General features: G+C 34.9%; 1 protein-coding gene across 1 annotated transcript in view; it reads left to right on the forward strand.

Moving 5' to 3' along the window:
* The window catches only part of LOC115411554 (cadherin-12-like), a 316,867-nt gene that overhangs the window by 243,588 nt on the left and 53,306 nt on the right, over positions 1–19,973 (forward strand). Inside the window, exon 7 of the mRNA XM_030123742.1 lies at positions 4,970–5,223. Coding sequence (XP_029979602.1) covers positions 4,970–5,223 — 254 coding nt within the window. The remainder of the gene's footprint in view (positions 1–4,969; positions 5,224–19,973) is intronic.

Here is a 19,973-nt window from a genome sequence, read left to right on the forward strand (position 1 = left end):
TTAATCACGATTAAATGTAATTCATTTTTAATCTATGTTAATCACGTTTCATTTTGCATGAGCAAACAGACTCAAGAAAGAAGGGAATAAATATGCACTTAACATGTTTGTCACAAGCTGGGAAATGTGTTAGCCGAAGTGCTAGCAGAATCCCGACTAATGTATGCTTCATGTTTATGTGGTATTTGAAGCTGGAAGTGCTTCAGTGAAAAGAAAACTCCTTCCTGCAGAGTGTGGCTAATACTTTATGTTTGTCGACTGTTCCATCTTGGGCCAACATGCTGTTTAGTGTCTTCCATTTTTATGGTTGGTTCTGCTGCCTGTCACTACTGGATCAACTGCCCATTTACACATATGTGACGCTAACTCTACTTGGACAAACTGCCCAAAATACTTTGCCAGAGACATTCAGAGTCATTCTGTGCTACAGATGGATTAATTAAGTAAAAAAATTTTAATCAGATTCATCCTGATGATGGATCAATCCACATCAATGCGTTAATTTTGACAGCCCTAATTTTAACACAAAGCTCTCCTTTGTACTCTGCACATTCTCAAAACAGGCCTGTAACTTTAGTTTTAATGCATTTTAGGGGCGCTGATGATTGCATTTCCAACACCAACACTGATCCTGTTTACATCCATGCTAAAACTCTGATCATTATCCAATTTTTGGAGTTATCAGATTATTCAAATGCTCATATAATATTGTTATATCATGAGAAATCAGATTAACTCACATTGACTTCTTCACAATAATCCAATGCCTTCATGCAAGTTCATGTTAATCTGATTAATTTCATTCTTTTAAATCTATGCATGTGTAAAAAAAAAAAAAAAGAAAGAAAGAAAGAAAGAAAGAAAGAAAGAAAGAAAGAAAGAAAAGAAAAGAAAAGCAAGAAATCATAGAGAACTGAAGTGACACAGTCAAACATGGAGTGGAAGGCAATAATAGGAAGTTAGGAAGGAATCCAATAATGGACTGAAACGTCTAAACCAGGGTTTTTCGATTATTGCATTTCTGAATTGCATGTAAATGCGTCATATCCAATTATTAAAATGATCTGATTACTCCCAGTTGTCTGATTATTATGGCCATGTAAATGGACACACCAATTTCAGCCTAAATTGACAGAACAATAACATATAGGAAATGATCTGTTCAGTGTCATACATGAGAAACGCCATCAAGATCAAAATTAGAAACAGATTGAGCTTTACTCTCCAGGTACATAAACACAAGAAACAACAAGGAATTATTTGCCTGCAGTTGTTGTATCTCTAGTATAAGATAAATACAAAATTTAATTAATAAATATAAGAAATTCTCTATATCCATAAAATCTCTACACATACAAATAAACATATTGATTTACAATAATAATATGAAACTTGAAAATGATAATTGTGAAATCGTGGACAACAGAGAAGTAAGAAAATGCCTGAAAGTCTGATTCATTGCAATTTCTAAAGCCCATTACTAAAAATCTTGCAGTTCTTTTTGATTTTAACCTTAGCTTTGAGCAGTACATTAATAACCTTATTCAGTCATGTTTTTATCATCTAAGAAATATTGCCAAGATAAGACCTTTTAACTTTTGGTGAAGCAGAAATAATTAGACACACTTTCATCTCTTCACCCTTGACTATTGCAAAAGCCTCTTTCCTCAGATACGTGACTTCTAACCAGTAGAAAGAAATATGACCACATTACACCTGTTTTAGTTTATATACACTGGACCACTGTTTGTTTTAGGACTGATTTAAAGATTTTATTTGATTATTTTTTAGAGCTCTTTGTAGGCTGGTTCCAGATTATATTAGATATTTACCCTCCATATCAGTCAGTGCACAAGCTGAGATCCTTGGGGTAGTATTCTTTTATCTGTACCAGTGTTCAGGGTGAAAACTAAAGGGGGTAGTGGCTTCACAGTTTTGGTCCCAAAGCTCTGGAATGACCTTCCCAAGTCTCTTCAGTCTCTTCTTAAAAACATACTTTTACTGGAAAGCACATCCTTGGTTTTATCAAAGCTGCTTGCTTACCTTGTTATTTAGTAGATTTTCATAACCTTTATTTATATCCTTGTTTGTTTTATCATGTTGTATTTTATCAGTGTCTTTATACAGCACTTTATTTTGCATGAAAAATGCACAGTTATTAAAGATTACTTGGTTTTTTTTCATAAAAGTTACAACAGATACACAACATGATGTTTCAGGTTCTTTTGAGGTATGCAAAGGAGCAAATTTCATAGTAATTATTTTAGTATATCATCATTTTGATCCATTTGAAGTTGTATTTTCATGAGGTTCAGAAACAGCAGGAAGAAAAGAAAATTTGGTTATCAGTTGGTTATCTTCTTTTTTTTTTTTTTTTTTTTTTTTTTTTACCGGCATTCTTTTTATTGTTTTTCACACATAACAAGAAAGCACAATTACATGTGTTGAACAAACAAATAAAAAAAAATCCCACTTCCATTCCCCACCCCCAACTCCTATTTGTTTCATTTCTTGGTTGGGGATCATGTAAATCATATTCTATTTTATTTAGGATAAATAAGTACATTAATTAAATAAGGACATTTCTCTTGAGTTGAACACTGCAGAGGGTTCCTACTGTTTACATCTTATACTGCCATCATATGTGTCATGTCTGTTCTAACAATGAAAGGGTCCCAGATCTGATGACAATTATATTGTTGATGTTTAACCCATAAAGACCCAAACAGCAACTGGCGACCAAAACCATCTACTGATCGAAAATATTTGATAACTTCTGAACCGTTAATCCTATCAATACATGTAAATAATTGGTAAAAAATGCAGTTTATCATCTTTTTCATGGTCATCAGATATGACCCATTTGGATGTTCAGAGGCTCCGTAGTGAACGTGGAAACACCATCATCTTCTACAACGTTGATTCACCAGTAAAAACCCATGGAGTTGGATCAATGACACTCGTTTTTATGTTCAGTTATTGATATCTTTGCTGAAAAAGTCACTTTTTCTTCAGTTTTCTCTGTTTCTGATATAATAACCCTCAACTTTCTAAGTTTCAATGAACATCTACATGATCAGTAAATTAAATACAGGAAAATACATGATTTTAATTGGGAAAAAACACACAAAATACAGAGGATAGCTTCATTAAAAAAAATGGTGATAAATCATTTAAGAAAGGTGAAATCTAAAGGAAATTTTATTTGGGAAGTGCCACAGAAGTAACACTAGCTTTTTATAGGTTAATTGTATAAGTAATTGTCTCTAAAGGGAGAGTTGTAGACAGTTCAGATAGCCATCTACCTACTCTTGGTCTTTTAATGTTTCTCCACTAGAGGGCTTTTACCCTTTATACCAGTAATATATTTAACCCATAAAGACCCAAACATCCACTGTCGACCAAAAGCATCTGCTAATCTAAACTGTTCATCCACCATTCTTATCAATACATGTATTTAATTGGTGTAAAATACAGTTTGTCATCTTTTCAGGGTCATCAGATATGACCCTTTTGGATATTCAGAGGCTCTGTAGTTACCATGGAAACACTGTCATCTTCTACAACATTGACTCACCAGTCAAACCCATGGAGTTGGTTCAATAACAGTGGATGAAGACACTTGTTTTTATGTTCACTTAATGATATACTGAGCTGAAAAAGTCTCCTTTTCTTCAGTTTTCTCTGTTTTGATACAATAACCTTTGACTGTACTCTGAGCTTTTATGAACATCTACATGATCAGAGAATTAAATATAGGGGAATACATGATTTTCACTGGGAAAAAATGCAAAATTCAGAAGATAATGGTGATAAATTCCTGAGGAAAGGTTAAATAGAGAGAAAAATTCATTTGGGAACTGACACTAAAGTCCAAATGGGTCTTCATGGGTTAAATCTACAAATATTTGTTGATTTTTTTTTTTTTTTTTAACTTTGAATGACCAGGAAATAAACCCAATATCAGTTGGTTATTTTTTTTACTTCAATCACAACATTTATTTTTGCCCTTCAGATAAGTTCTCAGAACAAGAATCCTTCTATGTAGTACAAATAACAGGATAGTGAGAAGGTAACAGAAGGCCAAACAGAAAGAAGACCGAACAAAAGCAAAACACAACTTTGGCGGATGGTGTTGTATTATAGTGAAAGGATAGAAATAAAAGGCTGTAAAGACCTGAAATGTCAACAGAAGTGACGACAAGTAGGAGAATGAAAGTAATAATAAAAAACAGTGAATAAATAAACAATGAAATAAAAGCATAAAAGGATAACATCATATATATATTAAAAAAAAAGAAATATTGTATCTTCTGCAAATCTTAACCCTAGGTATGTGACGGCAAAAGCACATTAACCTTTAAATTTGAGGCCTGACTTTCGAAAAACCAAACCTGGGGATCTCAGTTGGTGAACAGACTCATATTGGGGTAAACATTTTTGCTCTGTTACTCGTAGCCAAATCCAGATGCGCTTTAAAAGTTCGTGATAAACCTGAGCCAGTGAAGGTAAGCCAGGATCGGCGATGATGTGCTGCAGTTGTTAAAATCTGCAAGAAACTGAGGTTTGAAAACTAGTCGAAGGCGTGGGAGTGAGTTTTGATTTGTGCCAGAAAGGAGGGAATTAGAGTAAATAATGCAATCTGAATTTGAGTGACAACATAAACATTGAAAAGCACCCAAACACTTGAGTTTGTTGGAAAGGCTGATGTTGACATTTCACAGCACTTATTCATGCTTGAAAATACTAGAATAACAAAAATGAACTGAGGGCAAACGGCTGTCAACAGTGATGTTCATATTCAGCTACAGTGTTACTTTGAGTGCTCTTAGCTCATACAAACACTACAGACAGATGAAATTACAGCGGCAGTGCTGACATGTTGTAGACCATGACATGAGTGTGATTTAAGACCAGGGAAATAAACTGTGGGTGTGAATTAAACCCTTTTCTTTTCGCTTTTTCGTAGCCCCTGGACTATGAAACCAAGAAGGCATACACCTTTAAGGTAGACGCCTCCAACGCCCATCTGGATCCACGATTTCAAAGCTTTGGGGCCTTCAAAGACACAGCGACGGTGAAGATTAACGTTTTGGACGTGGATGAGCCCCCGGTGTTCAATAAGCCCTCCTATGTGATGGATGTGTATGAAGACACACCCGCGGGCACCATCATCGGAGCAGTAACAGCGCAGGATTTAGACGCCAGTAGCAGTCCAGTCAGGTAAAGTGAAAACCGGCGGTATGACCCTGTAGACACTTTAAACTAAACTGTGTTAACCCTATAACGCCAAACGTATCATATTTGATACATGAGTTTTGACCAAGGTTATTATCGTTAACAAAAATGAACGAAATGACGAAAACTAAAATTGAAAAAACATTTTTGTTAACTGAAATAAATAAAAACTCAAATTAAAAGAAAAAGACGATAACTAACTGAAACTGTATTGTGTGCTTACAAAACTAACTAAAACATATAAGAATTATGGATAAAATTCCGTTAGTTTTCATCTTTGTCAATGTTGATATAGGATAGAACATGCAAAAAGGTATAGAAGGTATAGAAGTCGGGAGGCCAACGGTGAAAGTATGGGAAGTTTCAGTTTCGTTTTCACGTAAGTGACGTTGTGTATGGGTCGCACCCCCACCTACATTACCCCCTCCAACCTGCTATAGGGAATTTTGTGCTCAGTCAGAGCTGCCCTAACCTGACCCCCAAATAAAGTGTCCAGGGTAACCTCACTTATTTCTTTGAATAGGATGGCGAGGAAGATAAAATATATGAAAAACTGAAACTAATACTAAAACTAAACTAAATTAAAAGTAAGCATTCAGAAAAAACGACAACTAATAAAAACTAGCAAACCTGCTCTAAAAACTCATTAAAACTAACTGAATTAGAGAAAGAAAAAGGCAAAACTAAATAAAACTAAACTATAATTAAAAATTCAAAACTTTTATAACCTTGGTTTTGACACCCTCTACATGATCAGTAGTTGCTTTTCCATTGGACATATGCGCTAAACTTTACCGATATTTACTAAATGTCGAAAAAACAGAAGTGCGTAATGTCGGTTTTTCCATTAAATCACAAATGCGATGACTTGTTTATTTATTATTACGAGATGCCACTAGAAGTCATTCCATAAACATGGCGATGAAAGTAAATATGTTGATTTACAGATATATTCATTATTATTATTATATATTACCCCTCTATCCCGTACCAAATTAAGAAAAAATATTCGGTTTCCTGGTGTGTCCATACATACCGTGCCATGTTTCTTTGAAAACTCTTCTTCTTTTTTGCTTGTTGTAACATTCGTCAACATTGTTTTTTTATTCATGTGACTCTAGTTGCGTAAAAAGGTCTTTCCATTGCAGTTTTGCGTGATATACCATTTGCACTACACCTGAAAAACCACCTCATGCCAGTGCAAAAACTTTCCATCAAAAAACAAGAGTTTTGGCGAAATTGTCATTTTTCCATTAGGTTAATTTTTATGCGTAAGTTATATTCACGCAATTTGAGGGACAATGGAAAAGCAACTACTGTGATATTTTTTGTCTTGAAAAAGCTGATGTATACAATGAGATACATGCAATACATGGATAATCCACCAGGGGGAGTAATTCATTCATCAGAGGCCTTTCCAGTGACACTACAAGACTGTCATTAATGAGGAAGGAGGCAGAACTTTGGCAGTTTTGTAAAGGAATTACTAATTTGTTAAACATGTTGGTGTTATATTATGTTTTTGTTTGTTCAGAAATAATAACATTTGAGCATTGAGACCCAATGTATCAAATATGATACAAAATTGATATTTATACACAGAAATTGATATTTGAGAAAAACATGTTTCTTGGTTGTTCAGAAGGACCAATAAAGGCTCCAGTTTCAAAGAACTGGAATTTTCTGTCAGTGATTTAATGGTTCAATACGTTGCTGTGCCTTTAAAACCGGGGTGTCAAACTCATTTTGGTTCAGGGGGCCACATTTAGCCCAATTTGCTCTTAAGCGAGCCGGACCAATAAAATAATGACATAATAATCTATAAATAATGACGACTCCAAGTTTTTCTCTTTCCTTTAACCCTCATTAAATAATGAATTTGATGGAAATTACAGTGGGAGTGCCCTGCGATGAACTGGCGACATGTCCAGGGTGTACCCCACCTTCGCCCATAAATAGCTGGGAAAGGCTCCAGCGACCCCCGAGACCCTAGTGAGGATAAAGTGGGTTCAGACAATGAATGAATGAATAAATTATGAAAATATTTACATTTTACAAAAAACATGTGAGTAACTTGAAAAAAATAACATTTTATAAGAAAAATTTGTGGAATTTTTAACAAAATTATGCCTCAACTGATTATTTATACGTGTACATTACACACAATATTACACAAACACTGGGTAACATTAAAAAAATTTGGAGTTTGGAGCTCAAATAAGAACAGTTTCTTCAAAATTTAAAATCTCAGCCTATTATCAACACAATTTATGGATCACAGTGGATTTTTAAATCCACAAAACATTTAGTAACAGGCAGAATATTGTTAAAATTGCACATTTCAGGTTGTTCATATTTGTTTTCATTCATGTATTTTTTGCATTTTATTGTGAAAGAATAGTTTTGTAAATGTAAGTATTTTCATAGTGTAACATGATTTTTTTTTTTTTTTTTCACTTTATATTTTAACATAATTTTTCAAGAAGAAAATGTGTAGTTGCCATAATTTAAAAGGTTATTATATTATTTTTACTTGAGATCACATTGGTCTGTATGTGGAACTTGAACTAAAAGGATTTTGACAACCTTGACTGTTAATATAGAAAAGAAAAGAAAAGAAAAAAGAAAAGAAAAGAAAAGAAAAGAAAAGAAAAGAAAAGAAAAGAAAAGAAAAGAAAAGAACAGACTTTATTTATCCCATTGTGGGGAAATTTAACAGTTAACGGCAGCAGCATACATCAAGCAAGTGCGGAGAAAACAACAGGTAGAAAAACCACAAACAAGTGTCAATGAAAATATAAAGAGACAAATAAGAAATCAGGTTTTTAAAATAAATATTTATATAAATAAACAATTTGGATTAAATATACATATCTCCATCAAAAGGACCAGTTCATCCTATAGAGAAACCAAGTGATGCGGGATGGCGCATAAATTAATTTTACATAAGTACAACAAATGGACTGTTCAGTGCGTCTTGTCTGAATTTCACTTTGTTTGATTTAGATGAACAAATGGGTAAAAAAAAAAAAAAAAAGGTCTTTGGCAACTGATCAAAGTGCAACCCGAAAGAGGCATTATGCTTTATTTATGGATCATATTACAGTCCAGTTCTTTTGCTTCAAAGTACATATTTCATCCAGTCTTAATCTATTAATAAATGGCAATGAATTGGATTTTCATTGGATTTCAGTTTTACTACAAAGCAGAATAGAGATGGGCTGAAAGAAGTCCATAAATCAACAATTATAAAACTTTTTTTTAATTATTTTTATTGTAAAGCTGCAGCAGAGATTATACAGGAAAAGTCCCAAAATGAAAATATATAACTTCTTTCTGCTGCTCTCTCCTTTTGGTCTAACTCATAAGAATAAACACAAATATTGATGAAAACAGAGGAATACAAATGCCCCCTATTTTTTTATTTATTTATTTTTTTTTTAACCTTGAAACTTCTTTTTACTGCTGTATATTCACCCCATATATCCAGATCTTAATACAGAGACTGGTCATTAAAACTTTACTAAACCAACAAACCTTGTTGCCTTAGACTTTTTCACGGTACTGTACATCCAAGCTGAGTAAGGTTAATTTAGAGATAAAACAGGCCGTCGCAGTATTATCTATCATGGAATCGCCTGCATAAAGTCACCCCAATTGACCTAAATCCTTGAATTGCTTTGGGAGGAACTGGACTGCAAGGACAGAAAGAAACATCCAACTTGCCAAGAACATATTTGGCAAGTTTTACAAGAGGCGTGACAATGTATTTCAGCTGACCTTTGGGAGAAACTAACTGTCTGGATGCCACTTAAAGTGAGAATCAGAATCAGTTTATTTGCCATTTGCAGAAAAACTGCATTGGAAATGAGTTGCAAGAGCTCGGCATTAAGTTACATGAATGACAGTAACAAAGTAAAAGGGAAGAAAAAACAATGAAAAATCACATAAATAAGAGTAATAAAAAGACAGGCGCCCCCATAGATCAACCAACACTCACTCGGAGTGTGTGAAATGTTACAACTGCAAGAGATTTATGCATTTCTTTGGTAATGCTTAACCTTCATGCAATTAAATTACCAGTTTTTTTGCATGTAAAGAAAGGAACATTCACGCATCTCTCTTAAAAACCAATAAAATGCAGTGTAATTATGGAATTTTTGCTCCAAAACACCAAAAAAATTATGAAGCAAGTCAGCTTATAATTTTTTTTTTTTTTTTTTTTTTTTTATCAAGGTCTTTTTATTGAAGTTTTCTCAATATAATACAAGTGCAGTGGTAAATGGTCCTTAAAGAAATCTTAAGTAAGCATGGGTGTAAATTAAACGCAGCTAGCCCCATAGGAAAAAAAAACAAAAAAAAAAACCAGTACAAAACAAAGCAAAATAGAGCAAACAACAGCTTAAAAATTTGATATAGCTGTGAAACTAAACTCATTTGCTTTTAATTGTTGTCATCTAATCATGATCGGTGTAAAACAGACTTATTACATTGGTCAACAACAAATTTATTGTTTAAGTTTTTTGAGCTGATTTAGGATAATTTTGGTGTGCTGAAACCAAAAATCACATTAATTTTGCTCGATCAGGTCAACTTTCTGAACTATGCTACATATTGGCTTTTTAACATTTTTGCTTACATTTATGGGCATTTTCCCATCATATGATACAAAATTCTTTCATATTTCTTGCAATAAACGAGTTCTGAAGATTTTACTTTTGCCAATTTATGATTAATGTTTTTTTTAATATTACAGGTGAATGAAATGGCTTCGACTAGAAGATCTTGCAAAAATAAGCCTGACGTATTCTGCTACATCTGCAGTGAATACACCATTGTACCTAACAGGAATTCTGTTAGAAAATGATTTTTTTCTCTTAAAACCTATTTTGGGTGAGAACTATATAAAAAATCAACTGATAAAGTCACAAAAATGTAATCAATTTTGTGAGAAGATCAAATTTTTCATTATCAAATTAGCAAAAAAACCTGACCTGATTGAGAAAAACAGATGTCATTTTTGGATTTATGCAAAATGGTCCTAATTCAGTTGAAAAAACCTAGACAACTTGCAAAAAACATTTTTTTTTGTAACCCAGTGTTATTCATTCAATTGAAATGAATTGAATCAATTGAATTCAATCAATTGAATACTCTGCAATTAAAAATTTTCAACCTTAGTGTGTTATTGGACATTGTCGTCTACCTCCTTGTCGGTTGCCATGACAACAACCTCCCTTCTCTTGCCATAAAACATCCGAGCAGCACTTGCTAAAAAGTAAATATGTACAAAAAAACAACTGCTATAAAGTCATTAAGTGACAAAAATCACTCATATTCACTGTTTACAGCTTTTAATAACTGTATAGTGTTAAAAAAAAAAAAAAAAAAAAAAAAACAGTATGCCTCTGGACCTCATTGAAGCACAGAACCGGCCCCATATTTAATGTTTGTGGAAATTACCAAAAATAGTCACTAGCCTGATTAAGGGTTTTTTCGGGTCGAGAAAAGTAGTAATAGTAGTAATAAGGGCGAGTACATAAACAGATTTACATTCTGACAAGACATTCATTTTCAGAGATCTATAGTGGTTAAATCTCCTTCTAGGAAAACTTTGTCGAACTAAGAACAGAGACCTGGATCTGAACCCACAGTCTTTACCTTGAGAAGCTTTATTATTGTACTCAACATCCTTCTTTACTCTCTTGAGGATAAAAGAGCTGAAGGGAGAAGTACTGCAGAGCTGCAGCCAGTGATGGAGGCTTTTAGTGCTCTAATCCATTCATCAATGTCTCCAGTCTTCATTCATCAACGTCATCATGGCTTTAATCTTGAGAGTATTGTCACTTTTACTCATCACTTTGAAGACTAATCAATCTGTGTAGAACATTTGACACTGTCATGTAAAATCCAGCTCACGTCATCGTTTGGCAGTCAGGACGTGTGATGCTACAAAATAATACTGTAAATCTCTCACCGGCCACATGTTTGCACAACCACACCTGAAATAAGAACTTGGTTGAGTTAAAGAGCTAATTCCTAAAAATGAAGCACGTCTCCATCAGCTAATGTAAGTAAACAGGGTTCACATTACTAGGAATTTGCTTCAGTGGTTTGGCGCATACATAGAACATGGAGTAGGTAAGAAGTATGCAGTAAACAAAAAAAAACAAAAAAAAAACAAATAAAACATATGGTGCCAGACACAACAAACTCCGCCCCTCGCACATATTGTAGCTTATTTTGGCATCGACCCAACTGTTGTCATCATGTCTATGCATGTGCTGATGTCAGTATACCAACTGCCTCTATATATGTGGCAAGTTTGAAGTAAACTGAAACAAAACTGATGTTTTTATCGACATTTGAAATTTCACCCATTATAAGTAAATGGGGAAAAAAAAGATTGTAAAAATTCATTAAAAAAATTGAACTTTGACCTACTTTTCCCAAAATGTAGTCAGATCTATTCTGGGTCACACGCAATCTATAAACCCAATCTGGTATGAATTCTACCAATAGTTTTGCTGCTACAGACGTGAAATTTTGCCCATTATAAGTAAATGGGGAAAAAATAACATTTTAAAAATTCATAAAAAATTGGAACTTTGACCTACTTTACCCCAAATATAAAGACATCTATTCTGGGTCACTGGCAATGTATAAACCCAATTTGGTATTAATTCAACCAATAGTTTTGCTGCTGAAGACATGTGAAATTTCACCCATCATAAATAAATGGGGGAAAAAAAAAAAAGATTGTAAAAATTCATACAAAATTTTATCTTTGACCTACTTTTCCCAAAGTCTATTGATGTCTATTCTGGGTCACTGGCAATCTATAAACCTAATTTGGTATGAATCCAACCAATAGTTTTGCTGCTACAGACATGTGAAATTTTGCCCATTATAAGTAAATGGGGAACAAAAAAAGATTTTAAAAAATTCCTAAAAAATTTGAACTTTGACCAACTTTACCCAAAATATAATGACGTCTATTCTGGGTCACTGGCAATCTATAAACCCAATGTGGTATTAATTCAACCAATAGTTTTCCTGCTGGAGACATGTGAAATTTCACCCATTATAAATAAATGTGAAAAAAAAAGATTGTAAAAATTCATACAAAATTTTATCTTTGACCTACTTTTCCCAAAATCTATTGATGTCTATTCTGGGTCACTGGCAATCTATAAACCCAATTTGGTATGAGTCCAACCAATAGTTTTGCTGCTACAGATATGTGAAATTTTGCCCATTATGAGTAAATTAGGGAAAAAAAAACAAATAAATTAAAAATTCATTAAAAATTGTAACTTTGACCAACTTTACCCAAAATATAATGACGTCTATTCTGGGTCACTGGCAATCTATATACCCAGTTTGGTATGAATCCAACCAATAGTTTTGCTGCTACAGACATTTATCTAACAAGATAGAGAATAAAGAAGTAAAATACAGTTTCAAAATATACAATATACAGTGTTGATAAAACCAATGGGTTTGAGTGAGACTATAACGGTACTGGTTATGGTTCTGTGCTGATAGTGCAAGTAATTAACAGTGCAATCTGAATCAGCAGGTGGATGAAGTGAGCAAGTCGACTGTTTTTTGTGCTGCTTGGTCCAAATTATTCCTTTAGCATCGATGCCACTCACACACATTTTCCAAAATGTTAAACAACTCTTGAACTGTCTTTGACAGACAAGTTTTAAATTGTGTTTGAATTGGGAGATTGTGAGTCTGTGCGAATGGTGCCTTTACAACGGTGCAGGCCCATTTACGGTGCGAGCAATTATGTGATACGGAACAGAACTTATCACGAACCCACTGGAATGGAATGGTTTTTTTTTTAGCGTTTGGACAGAGAGTACAGGTTTCCCAGGAAATGGAACACATTAAAGCCCATGAAAAGGATGAACTATAGTGGCAAATAGGTCTTTCAAATAGAACTGCTTTCAGATTGCAGGAAAAACAGGACAAATGTGATGTTTTTGTTCACGTGTATCAGATCTGTTTTATTCATGACAGTGTGAACAAAGGGAATGACACTGAGTCGGTTCTTTTCATTTATTTACATATTTTTATCTGGGCCACATCCATTTGTGGTTTTAAATCATATTTGATTCAATTCAAGTTTATTTGTAGAGTCCAATATCACAACAAGATCATCTCACAGGGCTTAACAGAATTTGTTGAAAATGAAAATTAGCCATAGTCAAATAGTTAGTTAGGTAAACAGTCACTGAAGCAAAAGGATTAATGTCCCCCATCCTTAGACCCTCCTATCCAGCAAGGAAAAAACTCCAGATGCAGATCTGACTTTAGTCTGAACAGACAGATCAGAATTAGTGTGACTTTTACAAAACTGGAGACTGAGATTTATCACAACTCTACATATAAGCCATAAATGCTGCAGTAATACGGATCAAAAGCGTTATATATCCTCCTGAGGCCCAGCAGTGCATTTTTGTCCTCTGTAAGGGACAAGTACGGGAGACGTTTCACAGCTTTACTTAAAAAACAAAAAGAAAGCAAAAATGCTGTCCACTGCAAAGGAAATTCCATTAAAAAAAAAAAAATCTTAAAAAACTATTACATCATCCTGTTTCCAGTCAAGACATTTTTTTAACATAAAAAAGCCCAAACTTTTGCTTTCCTGGGTCACAGGAGGATATAATAGATAAATACAGTAATGACTACTTGATAAACTTGCATATTTTTACTTGGAATGGTTCATTGTTTCTTTCCTTTTATTTTAGTTTTAACACCATTTTATTTTCGGCGATGGCTGCTGCCACAGTTCTGTGGCACCAAATATGGGTTTGTCTATTGCCACAGAGCCAATCAAATTTCAGCATTTGTACTAGAGCCAATCATGGATGCTGTTACATGAACTCATTAGCCTCTTGTTGCCACAGTACTGTGGTGATATACGGCGTATACTTCAGTGCATTCTTTTGTGCATTTTGCTACTACAGTACTGTGGCAATTGATGGAAGAAACGAAAAATTAGTGATAGTATATAGTATAGAATAGGAAAAATACTCTATATTTTGTTTTATGGTGTTCTTAGCTCTGTGCAGTCAGTGAGGCTGGAGAAGGTGGGCAGAGCTACATGTTAGATGCAGAAGTGTGCTGCATGACTTCTCGGTTCTGTGTCAGTTCAGTGTATTCAGGCGAGGCAAGGCAGATTTATTTGTATAGCACAATTCATACACAGGGCAATTCACAGTGCTTAAAAAAATGGAAAAGAGACAGATTAAAAACACACAATTACAACTGAAACATAATCATTCATTCATTCATTCATTATCTGAACCCGCTTTATCCTCACTAGGGTCACGGGGGTCGCTTGGAGCCTATCCCAGCTACTTATGGGCGAAGGCGGGGTACACCCTGGACATTTCGCCAGTTCATCACAGGGCTGAACATATAGAGACAAACAATCACTCTAACATTCACACCTATGGGCAATTTAGATTAACCAATTAACCTATCAATGCATGTCTTTGGATTGTTGGAGAAATCAATAAAACATAAATATTAATCAATTAAAACAAAGTAAAAGAGAAGAGTGCAGATAGAACCCTTTCAGTTGTTCTATGCACAGCTGAACAGAGCTTTTTTCAGCCACTGTCACAGTAGAGGTCTGTCTAACGTCATCAGGAAGACTGTTCCAGAGTTTAGCTGCATAGAACTGAAACACAGCTTCACCCTGTTTAGTCCTGACTCTGGGCACCAGCAGAAGACCAGTCCCTGAGGTTCTCAGGGTCCGAGATGGTTCATATGGGACCAACATGTCACAGATGTACTTTGGTGCTAGACTATAGAGAGACTTATAAACGAGCAGAGCTGTTTTAAAGTCTATTCTCTGAGCCACAGGAAGCCAGTGCACAGATCTGAGCACAGGACTAATATGGTCGTACTTCCTGGTTCTAGTCAGGACTCGAGCAGCAGCATTCTGGATGGACTGCAGCTGTCTTTCAGCTCGTTTAGAGAGTCCAGTAAGAAGGCTGTTACAGTAGTCTAACCTGTTGGAGATAAATGCGTGGATAAGTCTGTCTAAGTGTGGTTTAGACAGTAAACCTTTGATTCTGGCAATGTTTTTGAGATGGTAAAAGGCTGATGATGTAATTGATTTAATGTGGCTGTTAAAGTTTAGGTCTGAGTCCATTATTACCCCTAGATTTCTAACCTGGGTTTTAGCTTTTAGAGTAAGAGATTTGGTGCTGTGGTATGAATTCTGCATTCTGAACATTGTCCCAGTGGCTGATTTATATCAGTGTTGGAGTTACCTACCGGCGCCCCTGGTGCTGTGCCCAAAAAGTACCACAGTACAAAACAGCAAATAGGTCAGAGTTAGAAACAGTTGAGATTTCGCTCCCAATCCGCATTTGAAAATCTTCCAAAAAAAAAAAAAATCTACTTCGACCAGTAATTGAACCCGAGTCTTCCACATTGCAGTCGGACACTTAATCAAGTGAGCAAAATCTCCACTGTCTCTTACTCTGACCTATTTGCTATCTTGTACTGTGGTACTTTTCAGGATGTAACAAGTTACCAGTCTAGACATGATATAACGAGGGCGCTGAGTGGCTTTGCGGTAATAGACAAACCGATATTTTGTGCCACAGTACTGTGTCAGTAGCCACTTGGTTTATTTTAACGCCTCAGTGTAATGATTGATTCTTTCTTTCTTTCTTTCTTTTTTTTTAATTTTATTGAGTGGATTAAGAAAGTGAATTTCCCCCAGAAGATCAATAAAGTTCATCTGTACCTGTATCTGTAGTTCATTTACTGAAGGAAACAGTCTGAACACCTCTAACTGCTGCTTTATACATGTTTCTCACTTCCTCCAACTGTATGATTCTGCAAAACAGTTACATGGTCAGAAACAGGCTGAGACATAGGTGATCAATGAACCTGTTTACATGCACAGAAAAGCTCCGATCACTATCTGATTTCTGGATTTATCAGTTTATTCAGGTGATCTTGTAAACAGCATAATCTGACAGGTTTTATCAGATAACAGCAGTAATCTGATTATGAGAAATTGAATTAACACAGCGGGATTTCTCCCCAGTACTTTGATGTCTTCATGCATGTCTTCCTGTTAATCTGATTTATTTCATTCTTTTGCATCTGTGTTTGTGTAATAAAAAATAAAATAAAATCACAGAAAAAAAGGAGCGACATAAATAAACATGAGTAGAAGACAACAACAGGAAGTTTGAGTCTATCATCACTACTAAAGGAAATATCAAAAACATTTTTTTTTATTATTATTATTGCATTTCTGACGCATATGAACGTCTGTAAACAGGCTCAGTGTACGAATGTCCAAGTGTAGATGGAAGACAGGAGTAGTTCAAGGACATCACGTACGATAGAGAATCACAGACACTTACAGTATGTAGAACCATATATGGCTCCGAAAGGGTTAGTTTGAGTTTTTCTATTTGTTTTTCCACCAAATTAACACTACAAATCTGTTTACATCATTGCTGTTTAGAATATTTTCCTTTTTTCTTGTCCTCATATAGTCTTTTCACATCGAGCACTAGACCCTGAAGTGCTCTCGAACCTACCAAATTTCCCAGACAAAAAGAGCAATTCTGCAGCCTGTACCATTGTGTCAGTGTAGTGTTGTAATTTGTTATTTTGGGATTCAAACCCACAAACAAATTAAATTGTGGAGGGGGTTTTATAAGGCAACATTACTGCCATCCTCAGTCCAGTGTTTCTGAATAGAGGGATTCAGTTTGACGAATGAGGTGGACTGAACACCTCTGATCAGCAATGATAAACCAAGATTTTTATTTAATTTATTAGTATTTGTCTTTTTAATAGAAATTTCATGTTTACTAAAAGGATAACATCTACATTATGAAATTAGTGGGAAGGCTTAAGAAAATGTTAAAGCAAGTAGTGTCAAGTTGAGCTGTTTTTTGCAACAAAATGTGGATTTTTTTTTTATTGCATTTTTGTATGCTTTTATGTGTATTAGCTATCACCAGCATTGATATGTTTCATCATGTCTGTGCCATATGATTCTGTCTAGAGCTCAAAAAAACATGTTTTAGTTTTGAGTATCGCTTTGAAAAAGTAATCTAAAGTCAAACAAAAAGAAAAATCAGATATGAGCAATAAATCTAGACATAGGGATGTATTTTCTAGTAATACTTAAGACTAGTCTATCATCATAACATCCCATTATTGTTTCTGTGTGTCTTATTTAGGGATGGGAATTGATAAGAATTTAACGATTCCATTATTGATTTTGCTTATTGATCCGATTCTTTTATCAATTCTCATTGGGTGAGGGAATGAAAGCGTACAAACGGGTTTGTTTGCATTAACTGTCTTTTATATTTCCATCTCTGCACAGAAAATATCACATATACACTATGCACAAATAATAATAACAGATGACACCGAGCCTGGGGTGGAGGGGGGGTTTACAAAGTGAAACTTAAGATGCTTTACTAATTCCTCGATGTCTCCTGCCGTTGTGCATCTCATTTTCCTTTTCCCTACTGTCGGAAACTTTTATTTGAGAGGGCAGGATGTATGTTGCCCCCCTAGAACCAGGCCCAGATGGCACCCTGGTGTTTGCTCTGTTGCTACATTCACAAGCATGACTACGTAGTATGTCAAACACATGATATTCCTGTAAATGAATTCCATGCTGTGTGGACAAATGTTTGAGCATATTGGAGGGGTTTCCCCCCTTTGAAGAAATGGACACTACAACTGTTACTAGTGGCCCTGGTGTCATCTTTTTGCGTGAAATATAACCATACTTTGGAGTGTTTCTGCCTTGACGCCATGTTGACTACATTATAAACCAAAACAATACAGTACATGTGATGTCATCGCGCAACAAAGGTGGAATTGATAAGCAGAATCGTTAAGCAGGCAGGCAAACAAACAATTCCAAGGAATTGAGCTACTGGGACCCAAGAACCAGGTCCCATCCCTAGTCTTATTGTACATTTTTTTCCTGTTAAAACCCCTTTAGCCCTATCAGCCCACCCGCGGGCCGAAAAAATTATATTAATATTCATCTACTATAAAAACATAATAAATCAGGACAATGGATGTTTTTTTCAACTTTTGCTCAAAGTTTAGACCCTAATGTTAATAAAAGTACATCAAAAGTGTATTTTAGTGCAAACTTTAATGTTCAAACATGATTTTTAATCTTTGTGGGGTGAAATATACGCTATTAAAAATCTCCGATACGAACAATTAATTTATGCATATCATCGTCAATCCAGCCAAAAAAAAAACAGGCGAGGATAAAAAATTCTAATTTCTCTTTTAGTTTGTTACAGTTTACTCAGGCATAGTAATAGATACAATATTTTAGACAATGGGAATAGATTCTGTGAGGTCTGTAAATGTCCATAGACACCAAGAACATCCATATGAACCTTATTATTGTGAAGTAATTCTTCATTTACTTTGAGTATGTCTTTTTAGTCGTTTTTTCCCTGAAAATATGGTCAGGGTTTAACAGGTTAAGAACTAATATATGCTAAATAAATTAAATATTCCAAATAGTGTCATCATCAAGACATCATAGAGTTGTACCTGACAAATTAAAAGGTTTATTTGTAGCAAATTAAAACTACCAAAGTCACATATTGTGTTTTCAACGACTCCAGAAATAAAGTGTGGCTTCCCCTGAATGTTACCAAAACAAATTCCAAAAGGCTGAAACGAACTGAGTTAATTTTTTTGCCAATTCTTATTTTCTACGTCCAGGTGTTTCTTCAATTTTCCATTATCTTAGATTCATCAAAACTCGGGAAGTTTTCTTTCTTAGACTGGGAATAAGCAGGTGTTTGCCAAACTGCAAAGAAAGTTTACTCATAAAATAATGCTCCTAAACAATAAACCAACCCCAACAGAACGTCTGAGTCAGTTAAAAAATATACAGCAAATCTGTTTGAAGCGGAAGCATGGAAGCAATAATGTTATTTCAAACTAATTTTCTCTGCATAAATCCAAATTACTCGCTATGCTTTTTTTGTGTAAATGCATTTTTATTTGCCGTCATACAACTCAACCATGAATCCCAATCAGCCAATTTCATCCCAAACTTTAAAGGTCTGCCATACTTTTACAAGACACTGCACTGCAGGCTGCTGCTCTCTGCTCGGTAATTATCAGCTGAGACATTTTAAGACGACTGCTGAGTTTTATAGATGTGACATGCCCGATTCGACTCTTGATTTATACCCAAGTAGAGCCATTCCTTTTCTTTTTCAATTTCTCTTTTGTGCTATGCTGCTTTTACGCACACATATCCGCATACACACACACAGGCTTCCCCATATTCTCCCATGAAACGTGAGTGGTATACAACAATAGACTGCCCCTCGCAAAGGCAAAATAAGTGCATTTTTAAAAATGTATGAACCACCTTTTGTTTTTTAGAATCTATTAGGTACTTTTGCTCGGGCAGATTGCTTTGCAGTAATGGTACTTCGAAGATGCACCACACGGGCGTAACACAAACTGCAAAAAATACCTATTGTACGGACAGTAGTTGTTTTATTATGAATATTTAATTCCTAACGGAGGGAGGCAGAGATTTGTTCAACAAGAATAGAATCGTACGGCTTCTATTCTGATTGCTATTCACTTTGTCTCTTGAAGTTTAAATATTCATCAATACCAGCGCTGACATTGTTCGTGTGTCATCAGAGAGCTGTCTTGCAGTC

Source organism: Sphaeramia orbicularis, chromosome 20 (genome assembly GCF_902148855.1).
Source record: "Sphaeramia orbicularis chromosome 20, fSphaOr1.1, whole genome shotgun sequence".
Classification (NCBI taxonomy): domain Eukaryota; kingdom Metazoa; phylum Chordata; class Actinopteri; order Kurtiformes; family Apogonidae; genus Sphaeramia; species Sphaeramia orbicularis.